The following is a 13823-nucleotide window of genomic DNA, read 5'->3' on the forward strand; positions in this document are numbered from 1 at the left end:
CATCCACCATTTGGGACTTAAACAGGAAATGCAATATTGTAACAATTCAGCAAAGAATTAAAAGAACAATTGGAATACCAACTGTAAGTTCCATTTATAATAAAATTAGTGATCAATTCATTATAGAAATTTTCTCTTCTTCACATTTCTGTACCTTGTACTCTCCCAAACTCTTAGCACAGTGTTCTGTGCATAGAACGTGCTCAATAAGTACCACTGATTGATTTTCTATTCCACCAAATTTCCAGGAAAGATAATTATTTTTTGAATGAACTCTGTATTCTGAATGGGGTGAGATTTCAAACCCCAGCAACATATGACAGCTAGCTAATTGTAGTTGTAGTAGTATTCATTAAGCACTCACTTGGTGCAGTGCTCCCTCAGGAAGTACAGAATAAAGAAGTGATACATTCTCTGCCTACAAGGAGCTTACAAACCGATTTGAGGAGACAAAAGTATTTCAAGAGTGATCAAAATAATTGTATGTATAAGCATATCTATAATAAGCATACTTATTTTAGAGATTTTTAAAAATATTTATTTTTTTTAAAGTATAATATGTATTAAATATTATAAAAAATACTTATTTTTAAGCATGCTTAGAGAAGCGGCATGGCTCAGTGGAGAGAGCCCGGGCTTTAGAGTCAGAGGTTATGGGTTCAAATCCCGCCTCTGCCACTTGTCAGCTGCGTGACCTTGGGCAAGTCACTTCACTTCTCTGGACCTCAGTTCCCTCATCTGTAAATGGGGATTAAGACTGTGAGCCCCATGTGGGACCTGATCACTCTGTAACCTTCCCAGCGCTTAGAACAGTGCTTTGCACATAGTAAGCGCTTAATAAATGCCATCATTAAGCATACTGAAAATAAGGTCCTAAGTGCCCAATTTGGCTGAATGGTTTACATGGTCTGGGGTGCTGGGAAATTAATTAGTGAAAGCTTGTTGAAAAAGGGCTTTGACTATGGTGTGCCCTGTCATCTGTCCGACTTCAGTGATCAATCTGTCAATCAATCAAAGGTATTTACTGAGCACTTTCTGTGTGCACAGCACTCTACAAAGTACTTGGAAGTTGATAAACATGATCCATGCCCACAAGGAGCTTACAGTCTACAGGGGGAGACGGACATTAGAGGCAGACATTAGGGTTTAGGGGTAGAAGAAACAAAATGAGAATATTTACATAAGTATTGTGGGGTTGGGGTGAATACCAAATTGCTTAAGGGCTGCACAGCCAAGTTCATAGTCAACGCAGAGGGGAGGGCAGATAGGGAAGGGAGGAAGTTCCCTAAGAGAACAACATGAACAAGGGGGCAGACGCGGCAGAGTCAAAAGCGTGAAACAGCTAAGAGGGAGAGAGTGAGTTGGAAAATAGACGGTTTAGAGAGTAGATATAAATGGTGGGGTGAGCTGATGGGCAGCCTAAAGCGGACTGGAATGATAATTAGAACAATAATAATAACAACACAGTACTTTTGTTAAGCACTCACTATATGCCAAACAATGTGCTAAGCGCTGCGGTAGATAACGGATAACATGGGGCTCACAGTCTAGGTAGGAGAGAGCACAGGAATTGAATCCCCATTTGGAAGATGAGGGATTTGCCCAAGATCATGTAGCAGGTAAGGTGGCAGAGGGGGGATTAGAACTCAGGTCTTCTGTCTTCCAGGCCGGTGCTCTTTCCACTATGCCACGCTGCTTCTCTGAGAGATGGTAGCACACAAAGGAAGCCAGGAGGAGATATGTGAGCCAAGCAATGCAGCAGCACATAGTATAGACTGGAGGAAGGCAGCGGCTGAAGCAATAGCTTCACTGTGATATGATCACACTTTGTACAAGGATAGTAGCAGTTTGGGTGGAGAGAAAGGGGAAAAAGAATCACCAATTGGGGGGGGGGGGGGGTAATCCCTAAGTGCACTGCACAATAACACAATTAAAATACAAAGTGAAAACTTCATATACTGTGCTCACAGGAAAGTAACTTGGACTCCAGATCCAAGACTATCACACCCTTCTTGGACTTCCTTATCATCTCTCCCATCCCCTGACACTAAAGTTACTCACCTTCAAATGTTTGCCCTCCATCACTCAACTCCACTTCTCTGCCCCTCTGCTGCTCTGAAGCACCGCCTACTCTCAGCCCTGGCTCCCATGGCCAGCCCCCACTCCTGCATTCAGGCAGTTGAATGCAGCTGGCGGAAACCACAGGGACCAGGCCCACATCTGACACTTCAAAATTCACTCTCCCCTGCTAGACTACAGCTCTGTTCTGCTCTTCACCCAGACTACCCAAATTTTAACTCACTCTTGAAGGACCCATCGCCTCCCTTCCTCCACCTCAGCACCTGTGAGCCACCTAAGCAATTTCAGTTACCACCACCCCCTGCAACAACTGTGGCAATTGTAGTGCCACTCTAATACTCCTTTTAGTTTCCACACTGGACTCCTTGAGCTCAGGGATTGTGTATTCTTAATCTGTTGTACTCTCCTACAGTAAGCGCAAAATAAATTATTGATTTACTGACTGCAAATTCCTCCCATCCAATTCTGAGGGGCTCTTCTCTGTCCCGATCCTCCCTGAAATGCTTTCAGACCTTGGTTTCATCTACAAAGTGCAACTTGACCAGTTCTCCTCTTTGCCCACTGCTCCTGCACCTGTCTGCCTGCCCCTCTGGTCAGTAAGCCGGTTATGGGCAGGGAACGTGCCTACAACTTTGTGGTATTGTGCTCTCCCAAATGCTTAGTACGATGCTCTCCACGTGGTACGCGCTCAATAAATACCATTGATTGACTGACTGACCCCTAACCATGTATCCCAAAAGGCTCTGTCCTGAGCCCCCTCCTCTTCTTGCTCTACACTCACTCTTTCAGGGAGGTTGTTCATTCGCACTTCCAGTCTGATGACCTCTGTAGTCCCTCATGTATTAAATATTATTCCCTCTCATCTGCTCTTTCAACCTTTATTTGTATCGCAGTAGTCTTTGTTCTGGAAAATCTCTCTAGCCATGTACCAACTGTCAACTGCCAGATCCAATGCCTCTTTTTTTCCCTAATTGCTCCTTGCGTGATGAGGAAGAGGGAAAACCTAGGGGAAGAAGTATCCAATGCCTCTTTTTTTCCTAATTGCTCCTTGAGTGATGAGGAAGAGGGAAAACCTAGAGGAAGAAGTCTCTAATACAAAGGCTTCTGGATGAAAAAGAAGACTGATATCTCCACTCTTTTCAGGATCAAAGAATCTGGTAAAGCACGGCAGTTGAGGTTCCAATAAGAGTGCACAGAAAAGCATAAAATGCCTAGAGAAGCAGCACAGCCTAATGGATAGAGCACAAGCCTGGGAGTCAGGAGGACCTGGGTTCTAATCCCGGCTCTGCTGTGTGACCTTGAACAAGTCACTTCACTTCTCTGTGCCACCTCATCTGGAAATGGTGATTAAGACTGTGAGTCCCTTGTAGGACATGGACTGCTTCCAACCTGATTAGCTTGTATTACTCCAGTGCTTAGTAGGGTGCCTGGCCCATAGTAAATGCTTAACATATACCATTAGGAAAAAAAAAAAAGCTTGGGTGCTCCCTGGGAGTAAAAGTGTCATTAGTTTTAAAGGAAAAAAAAAAAGTATAATAGTGCTGCTTTATGATGTGAAAAATAGGTTCCAGTGCTGCATCACCTAGGTTCAGCCGTATTCCCATAGAACTGGAGTTCACTTTGGTCGAGTGTGGGTAAAAGCCCAGATTTACAATCTAGGCAAGACTCAACTAATTCATCACAGCTAGCTGGCACACACATGGTCCTTAATAAGCTATCTTCACTCACAACAGTCCTCTATGGGACCTGAAGTGGTGTGGGGCAACTAAGTTCATAATGATTTTGAGGGAATATAAAATGGGACAAGTAATCTCACTGAAGAGAAGTCAGGTAATATTACCCAGCAGCTTTTCCTTTACCCTAACCTAATATAATTGATTCAGACACATTTATAAATCACACGGGTACACCAGACCAAGGCTCAAACTTGATCCCATAAGAGACTGATGAACGATAAAATAAAAACAATTATTACTGTTCTTCCCGTGAGTAGATTCCTAGAAAATCAGAAGTAAAGCAATTTAAATCTTTTTTTTCCACAAGAATAAAAAAAGCTATTTGAAACTACTTTTAAATCACGTAGTTTGTTTACTCTCTGATCCTGAAAGCTGTCTTCATGGCAGGAACGTAGCCTATAAGCTTGCTCAAATGTGTGTGCACCCATAAAGAGATAAGGAAGAAGCAAAACGCAGAAGTTAATGCCCAAAATCCACAACAGAAATATCAGCTGCAGCCACTGGCTGACTACATATTTTATTTTTCAGGTTGCTTCAGGAGTATGTTTAATTGCACATGTGCTCTTGAGCTCCATTTCTGCATGGGAGAAAGTGAGTGCCCAGACCTCAAGACAACTGGAGGTAATGGGGCCTGAGGTCCCCCAAATTTGTCAAAGTTACCACTCATGCAGGTGGACACTTAGTCCTGCACACCACTGCTGCAGGAAAATGGTGGAAAATGGAGTCACTTCAAGGCACAGAAATCTAGAGCTTCCAAGGCTCTCAGTCAACTACATAGGACACCAAAAATACTCAGGGAGAGGACTAGGAAAGGAACATATACAGTGGGGACAAATCTGAAGGGAGTAGCGAGAGGACGGTCGTAGAAGACAGCGAACAGACAGAATGGAGAAAACAGAAAAAAAGACACTACGAAACTATGCAGACAAGTGGGAAGGATGCTGGGGGGGTGAGGGAATCTAATAAGGGAAATGAGAAAGTTTGACCTAAAAGAAGGCAGAAAGGGTAGTCGGGAAAAGTCGACCAATCAATTGTACTTACTGAGCGCTTACTGTGTGCACAGCACTGTATTAAGTGCTTGGGAGAGTATAACATAACAATATAACTGACACTTTCTCTGCTCACAATGAGCCAACGGTCTAGAGGGGGAGACAGACAGTGAAATAAAAGCCTCTTGGAGGAGCTGTGCCTTCAATAAGGCTTTGAACGGGTCAAGAGTAATTGACTGTAGGATATGAAGAGGGAGAAGAGTGATAGTCACATGGAGTGAAGAAGAGGACATAAAAATGGGAGCAAAGGAAACAGGGAGAAAGAAAACTAGAGCTGCAAGCAAAAAATAAACGTGGGTGAGAAAAGAAACTGAGTGATGGACATCATCATCATCACCATCATGAATGGTATTTATTGAGCCCTTATTGTGTGCAGAGCACTCTACTAATCACTTGGGAGAGTACAATAAAACAGAGCTGGTAGTCACAGTCCTTGACCAAAATGAGCTTACAGTCTAGAGGACACAGGACAAAAGAAATAGTCTGGGGCCAAGGGAAAGCAAGAAACAAGAAAAATGGGAGAGAGACGAAATGGGCCAAGTCTAGAAGGAAAGAGGCAAAGTAAGATCAGGAACCAAAGAAGGGAAGAAGATAAAAATCCATTCTCTAATTTGCTGCCAGGATGATCACGCATCTCTCCAAATGCTCAAAGATGTCCAATGGCTGCCCATTTCTCTCTGTCTTACACAAAAATCCTTACCCCTGGCTTCAAAGCCCTTCTCCATCCAATGCTACTCCTCCACTCACCTTCTAACTACCCCTACTTGACTTGCACACCTCCAACCCCTTCCTTATGCTGCTCCCCCGGGGGCCTGGAATGCCTACCCCCTTACACAAACCCACCAGACCTCAGCCCTCCTAAAATCCCACTCCTCCATTCAGCAAGCCTGTTCCAATTCATTACCTGAACACCCCAAACCAACAGCCAACCCTTTCGCTTGTGTCTGTGCGTGTTTCAATATTCTCAAACCTCATCCTGAAGCCCTAATTCATTCTCTATCTGATACTTGTTCTTCCAACTGATCCCAATAATTGAAAAGCTGTCTCTCCTACCAGGTTTCAAGTTCCTTGAAGGCAGGGAATGTGTCTTTTGCTTCTGTTCTTCTTTCCCTAGTGCTTACTGTAGTGGGTCACCCCACACTATAAACAATGTAGAGGCTCTAATCATGCCAGGGAGGACTAGAATGATTTTCTATTAAAATTTGCTGTTTAATAAGGAATGGAAGATACCGCCACTGCTCTCTTCAGTGTTGAGATCATCAATAACATTTCCCTGAACAACTTTATTAAGTTTTGTTTACAAAAATGAGGGTGTGGGTGACATTTAACAGCTGTTCCTAGTAGCTCTAGTAGATGCTAAACAGTAAGCAGAATCGGCAATGTTCTGAGTCAAATCAGTTCTTAACTCTGGGGGTAATCTTTCCAATTTGGGGGTGGGCTCCTGAGTACTCCTGAATCCTCCTCAGGGCTATAAATAGAACTCAGGCACGCAGAGTTCCTTGGCAGCCCTTAAATCTTTAAGGGTACTACTCCCCCGAGCCTTGTGCTATAGGATAGGGAAAACTTCACTTGGATTCAAGTTCTGCCCCCTGAGATACACCCAGAGGGCCACCCTCACACCCACCAGGATTGTAAATAGGATCCAGGTATTTTTTGAGAGGACAGATATGCCATCATCATTATTATTGTTAGTCTTGGATTCAAGTTCTGCCCCCTGAGATAGACCCAGAGGGCCACCCTCACACCCACCAGGATTGTAAATAGGATCCAGGTATTTTTTGAGAGGACAGATATGCCATCATCATTATTATTGTTAGTCTTGGATTCAAGTTCTGCCCCCTGAGATAGACCCAGAGGGCCACCCCCACACCCACCAGGATTGTAAATAGGATCCAGGTATTTTTTGAGAGGACAGATATGCCATCACCATTATTATTGTTAGTTTTCACAAGTATTGCTGTTATCCCTCATTAGGATTAACAATGTCATTTCAAATTGAGTGTCAAAACAGTGATGCTTATTTGGGAGGAGAGGGAAGTGTTGTACTTGGATAAGTTCGGTATGCTGACAATAATTTGTCACTCTAAAATGAGTACATAAACAAACACTTACTCACTCTTTTAAATAATCTGGCATTTTCTAGTCACTGCAACCTGTGGGAAACTTCTCAGTGCACTCGTCCTTCTGGCTGTTTTAATTATTCTTGTTTCTACCAAACAATGCACCTAATTGTCAAGAATTAAACTGACACAATTTCACATTCTAGAAATGATGGATAAATAGTTGAAAATACGACTACACACTATTTAACTAACTTCTGGAAGCACCTGTGCCAACCCATTAGAAGCAACTGAACTTATTTCCTCCTGCTTTTCTTGCCCTTGTTGACTCATTCCTACAGATTTCTCTTTCCATTTTTTCTATCCACTTGCCTCTCGAACGCTCTGCTACTCGAGGCCCTGCTATCTGACCTACCTTTTTCGTTGTTCGCTTTTGTCCCTCCTGTTCTTGCATTGCCTTGTACAGCTCTCACCTTTCTTTGATTTGCCCCACTCTGCTTGTCTCTCTTCCTTTGTGCCCTCTCGGTCCGACTTGGTCTTTTTCAGCTTCTCATCACCTCCCTCCCACCATCTGCTCACTATATGCATTCCTTCTGTCTCTCTCCGCCTTCCCAATTTCGCACTGCCATCTCTGCCTTGCCCTCCATTTCCCGGTAACGGGCATCTATCAGTACCGGGTTGGGTGTCCGGGGCTGCGGCAGCAGTACTCAGTGGTGAGACACGGCCTTACCTCGGTGTCAGCAGGAAACAGGGGATCAAGGTGACAGACAGCAAGGGACTTATAGATGGATCTAAATGAACCTTGAATGAGGAAACAGCCCGACTTTAATACATAGCTTGCCGATGAATACAGGGATCCTGCCTGGCATCGGCCAGGAAAAGGCCACCAGACCACATTAAGAGGTACTAACGTAATACTAATGATGGTATTTGTTAAGGGCTTACGATGTGCCAGGCACTGTTCTAAGCACTTATGTACCACCGTTGGCCTATGCACACGTAGAGGGAAATGGCAGTTCCATTAGAATTGACTTACGCAGAGTTAAATAAATGTCATCTTCTGCCATGAGAGATTAAAACATCAGAGCATTATGTAATGCTTCAATGGCGGAGAACAACGATATTGCTGGGCCAGTATTCTGATGCCTGAAAAAAGACCACGTGATGGTTGTCTTTTTACAAGTCTAGTCACGTGGTTATGGACATGGACGGCATTCTCTTGTTGATATTATCTCCCTCCACTATTTCCTAAGGAAATCAATTCCTTGTTTACAACCCGCTGTGTGGAAAAAAGTTTCTTAGAGGTGGTAGATTTAAACGCATCAAGCCTCAAGGGTGCCCCATTGATGTTCTCTTCTGGGATCTGGTGAACTACAATTCCATGTTTGCCCCATCTACACCATTCATGATTTTGGGGAAATTAAGCATAACCCCTCTCATTCCTGTCCTTTGAAATATGAAGGAGTCCTCATCTTTCCAGGTTCTCCTCAAACTGCCTCTTGGCTGCATCCTGGCTGCCCTTATAAAAACATAAACTCTAAATGAAATTAGAAAATAGGGCAGCAGGAGGCAGAGAGGTACTAAGGAAAGATATCAAGCAAACTGAAATAAGCAAACAGGCAGGCAAAAGCAGACCATACCGACCAAGAGTACTTTTGTTTCATTGATAAATTAAAGCAACATTTGTGCTCTATGAATTCATGTCTTTTATGAAGATGAATGATTCCGTAGCATAAGCTCTGGGTAATTCATTTTCCTTGCATCTCTATTAAACTGAGGCTGCTTTAAATGAGGAAAAGAGTGTTAAAATAATGAGGCAAGAAGTTAAATCTACAGTCATTTCGGTCACCAGTAGTAACCACAGATTCAGCTCAGAGGACAGATTGCTCTGACCTCCCCCAACTCCCTCATCACACAAGTCAGGCTCGATACAGTTTCCCCAGCCCATCGACCCACTCTTCAGGCTCCCTCCCCAAGTCTTGCTGGGAGTTTGGAGCGGGTACCAAGGGTGCTTTTGTTCATCAGCTGACGGAGATCAGACAGGGTGTGCTAAAGCTGAGGAAAACCCTTTGGGGAACACATCAACGCCTCTGCCCCTCCACCAAACTGGCGCTCTTTCTGTGAAAGCTTCAACTCTCAGGATAGACGAATGCCACTGCAAGGTAGTTTGTTGCGTGCCTTATTCTTTAGAGAAGACTGGGTCTGAGGCTTGCTATTCCAGCTCAGGTTCTTGGGGCACAAGGCCGGCCATCATTCTGGTAGTTCCAAACAGTTCAAAGCCCCGAACATCTTAAAATGTGCCACACTTCAACTCATGCATCATTAACTCATGGAGGCAACGTAAAGTATGGCTAGGGCTTGGCACAGCACAACCCGTTTTACTCCTACTCAGAGCTCTACAGCTTCTTATTGTTTGTTTGATCCTTAAATGATGCAACAGGAATCAGGATCCCCATGCCACACTTTTTACTGAATGCCTGACAGAAAGGGGTCAAAGGGGGAGTCCTCTACAGAAAAGCAAACTGAATAGCAGTGTGTTACAGGCATCTCCATCTCCAAATAATAAAAGCGAAAATTAGAATAGAATGCATTCCAAATTATTTGCAAATGGATTACCTGAATGGGTTTAAGCCTCTTCCATTCTTAATGTGATCTGGGTTGTTTATTTCACTGCTCAGGTAGTACCCAGAGATATATCATCTATCCAAAAATTCTGCGGCTTCTTTCTTCTGAGCCAGCGAGTTCTCATCTCCTCCACAAGCATTTCTGCTCTGGCCATTTTCCTCTCTTACTTAGGTTATCAGTAGGCCCCAATATGTTGTATCTACCCCAGCACTCAGTATAGTGCTTGGCACAGACTATGGGCTTAATCAAACCCCATAATTATTATTATCACTCTGACCACCAAGTCTGACCAGCTAACTCACCAATAAAACTCCAAGTGAGCTGCTAATCAAATATTTTCCTTGGTCTCACTTTACTATTCTATTTATTTTACTGTGTTAATGTTTTGTTTTGTTGTCTGTCTCCCCATTCCAGACTGTGAGGCCGCTGTTGGGTAGGGACCAGCTCTATATGTTCCCCCTCTCCCACCTCTCCATCCCCCCCCCCCGCCTTACCTCCTTCCCCTCCCCACAGCACCTGTATATTTGTATATATGTTTGTACGGATTTATTACTCTATTTATTTTACTTGTACATATTTATTTTATTTTATTTTGTTAATATGTTTTGTTGTCTGTCCTCCCCTTCTAAACTGTGAGCCTACTATTGGGTAGGGACCGGCTCTATATGTTGCCAACTTGTATTTCCCAAGCGCTTAGTACAGTGCTCTGCACACAGTAAGCGCTCAATAAATACGATTGAATGAATGAATGAGTGAACATTTGTCTCCCACCAAAGTGCCCTCTTCACCACCAATCAACCAATCGAGGATTTACTGGGTGCAGAACACATTTGGGAGAGTACAATACAACAGAGTTGTGAGACACAATCCTGGCCCACAGAGGCCTTCTTTCTTTAAAAAAAAACCCCGATTCCCATCCTTGTTGCTTTGTGGAGACAATCCCTCCCCCATCACCGTCTCACACACACTACTTCCCTGCCCTACTCTATTCCAAACATGCCCACTCTCTTAAAAAAAAACCCCAAAAAACACTACTGTTCTCCCCATTTCTCTCTCCGAGTCCTATCTTTCTCCCTCCACCTACACCCCCGTTCTAGTCCAGTCTTGTTCTTCACATACAGTTTTCCAACATGTAGGGCCTGTCTGCTCTGCTCTTCTCCCCTGCCCACTCCAATGATGTGGGTCATAAGGGTGGCAGGGGAGAAGCTTATTTTGGGGGCCGGGGGAGGTGGGGTGGAGGAGGGGTTAGCGCAGGAGGTTTGGAGCAGTGATGGACAGGAGACCAGCACAGCAAGCGAAGGCTGCAGGGGAGAGAATGGGGATAGGATATAGACAGGAAGGATTCAGAGGGAAGGATGACAGGGAGGGCTTACCTGAAGATTTCAACAGGGACAATTTTGCTGCCACAGGCAGTGACAGAGAACAAACTAGTTGGCGTGAAACATGTAACCGGGAGTCTTTTCTGAGAGGAGATTGGAACCAACACGCAAGCAGATAAATTACTTTCCAAACGTCTGAATGTCGGGATGGCTACCCACTCTTTCGATTAGGTGTATTAGTGTTACCTTTCGTTAGCATGAATAGGTAGCAGAGGTGATCTCGACAAGAATTCAAGGAGGCCAGAACTGACATTATTAAGTGAAATTTTACATGTGGTTAAAACAGGGTAACATGTCGCTAGTGGATGAAATGACTTCTTTGGGGCTACCTGTGGAGGTTTCAACTAATTCAGGCTTATGTTTTCAAGTTTGCAAGAGACTGTCTCTCCACAACACTCGTGTTCACAGATGCAGTCTCGCCATCGGCAGCATCTCCTGCAGGACAGCACTAAATTGCCCACCAAATTATTAGCCAACCATAAACCCCAAATGAACTGCATATATGCTGTACATACTTTTCCTTTGCCTTGCTTTTGGCTTTTTCCTTCAATGTCCTCAAAGTCTGTATCAGAAGAAAAATGTGTCTCTGACTCCCTGTAACAGCAGGACAAGCAAATATTTAAAACTTTGATAAAAAAATATATTTTAATTCCATGTCTTAGCCATGTAGTCTAAACACACCTCACTTAAGCAGGATTTCTCATTAAGATACATATAAAGAAATGCCCTGCCAATAGTACTTACCATAACACCTAAGTTCCCTAGAGGTGAGAGGCCATGTCAGGTAATCACTATGGTATCTGCTCCCAGATGTCTAAAAGATGTGCCACCACAGGTTGTGAAAGGAGGCTTGGTCTTGGACAAAGTAAGTGTGTCTGTGCAAGAGAATTCCACTCTCTTCTCCCATTAGAAGTCATAGAGGAGGAGCCCCTTTCTGCTTTAACGCTACTCAAAGCAAGCCTATACATGACATCAGTTACTTTTTCCAAGGAATTTCAAGATGAAGAAAAGTGCTGCCAGGCCTGCAATGGAGTAGATGGTAAGTTCTCACCCCATCCAGTGAGCAACGCTCCTTTTCTATTGTATCGGTTCCCTCTGCCCTCCCACACTTGCTGAAGAATAAGCAATAGCTACTCGGGTACATTATGATTTTCACCCCCCTTCCCCGCGATCTTCCCCACAGTAAGTGGAGAGACACCAAATCAGGAGCTTCAGTGTATATAAAACAGCTCCTAATATTAGTTTTCCTAGCATATTAACAATCCCTACCACTCCTTACAAACATGGGCCAAGGGGTTGTCTATGGCCCAGTTTATTAGACTCAGATCCTTGCCTTCCATACCAGTAGCACTTTCTCTTGAGAATTCCTTCTTCACAGATCATAGGGGGCTCCAACCATGGATGGGAAAATACTATCTCTTTGGCTCCAGCCAATGGTAAGACTAGAAATGATCTGGATGCAAAGGCTAAGATGAAAATTCCTATGATTTGATGGGGTTGCAATCCACTTTTGGAGAAGTAATCATACCATAGTCATTACCTGGCATGGCCACTTTTATACATCTTGGGAAAAATAAGAGGTCTCACATGTGTGTAAAATCAATTATTACATCTTAATTAAACTACAAGAAAAGGATAGAAGCCCCATACAAAATAATGTTTCAAAGCCTAGCAAGAAAAGTATCTAACTCAAGATGACTAGATAAGTGACTGTACTGAACGGCTAACCTGATTCTTTACCAACTCTTAGTAGCAATCCAATCCATTTTTGGAATCAGAACATTTAGAGAGGCATCCGATATAAAATGAAAAGCGAAAATGCCATTAATTGACTCACTTCCTGGTCCCCTTAATAACAAATCGTAAATATTCCGAGATGAGGTGGCAGGAGCTTTTTAACCATTAATTAATTCCCCTCCGTCTACTCTCCATTTAAAAATAATGATACTGCACTCACTCGCAGGGTTTTGTCATTTAACAGCCTCTACAAAAAATAAGTCCGCGTCAAACATTTACAAAAAACTATCAGTTTTCTTTAGATAGGGGAACTGAGTCTTGAGGCACTGCAATGACATGGTCGACATCACGAAACCAACAGGAGATGTGGAAATACAGTCAGATCTCCAACTCCCAGATCAGTGCATTTTTTTCCAAATAGGCCATATGGAATTTAAAGATCATCTATAAATCATGCTCCTTGGAATGAGTTATTGCTATATCTATGCCCTCAGCCAGGACGATGGAAGGATACCTTTAAGTATACTCACAAATATCCAACACAAATATTATGAATTGGTATGGAACCTCGCTACTGAGTTCCAAAGTTTCCACCATTAATCTCAGTCTTTACTCCATTCCTGTGGTATCAACAGCGGGGGACTGGCCAATTTGGCCATTCACAGAGGGAGGAACTTTTGCACCCAGGAAGTGAAAAATTACTTAAATGATTTATGTAATGACGGTCGCAAAATAGGCTTAAAGCTCAGTCCTCCCCTGGTAATTCTCAGTAGAGGTCTTCAATAAATGATTCTGTTTCCCAGTATCACAGAAGGTTCCTTAAAGCTTGCAGTGTAGCTTAATGCCACAGGTGGATTTCACACATGATTGATAAGCAACTGTCTACTTTTAATTTTAACGTGACTTTCAGACCGCTCAGAATTAGAGGGTCAAGAAAGGGAAAACGATCAAGCCAGATCAAGAGGTTGGGGGGACCAAAGTTAGGGTCAAGTGCTGTCTCAATGATTCTGAATTTCAGCACCTCCAAAATGAACTGAACTGTGAGATTCAAAAGCACTGGGTCAGGAGTTATTTGTGTGTATTAGAAAAAGTTAAGCTCAACGTAGTATTAAATTTTTAACAAACTTCTTGAGAAGATTAGTTTAGCTAAGTTAGTTG

General features: G+C 43.3%; 1 protein-coding gene across 4 annotated transcripts in view; it reads right to left on the reverse strand.

Annotated features, from left to right (window-relative positions):
• STAG2 (stromal antigen 2) overlaps positions 1 to 13823 on the reverse strand; it is a 152856-nt gene that overhangs the window by 76570 nt on the left and 62463 nt on the right. For all 4 annotated transcript variants that reach the window (XM_038748536.1, XM_038748533.1, XM_038748534.1 and 1 more), the window contains one exon: positions 11444 to 11522. In XM_038748536.1, coding sequence (XP_038604464.1) covers positions 11444 to 11522 — 79 coding nt within the window. The remainder of the gene's footprint in view (positions 1 to 11443; positions 11523 to 13823) is intronic.

This window comes from Tachyglossus aculeatus, chromosome 6 (genome assembly GCF_015852505.1).
Source record: "Tachyglossus aculeatus isolate mTacAcu1 chromosome 6, mTacAcu1.pri, whole genome shotgun sequence".
NCBI lineage: Eukaryota > Metazoa > Chordata > Mammalia > Monotremata > Tachyglossidae > Tachyglossus > Tachyglossus aculeatus.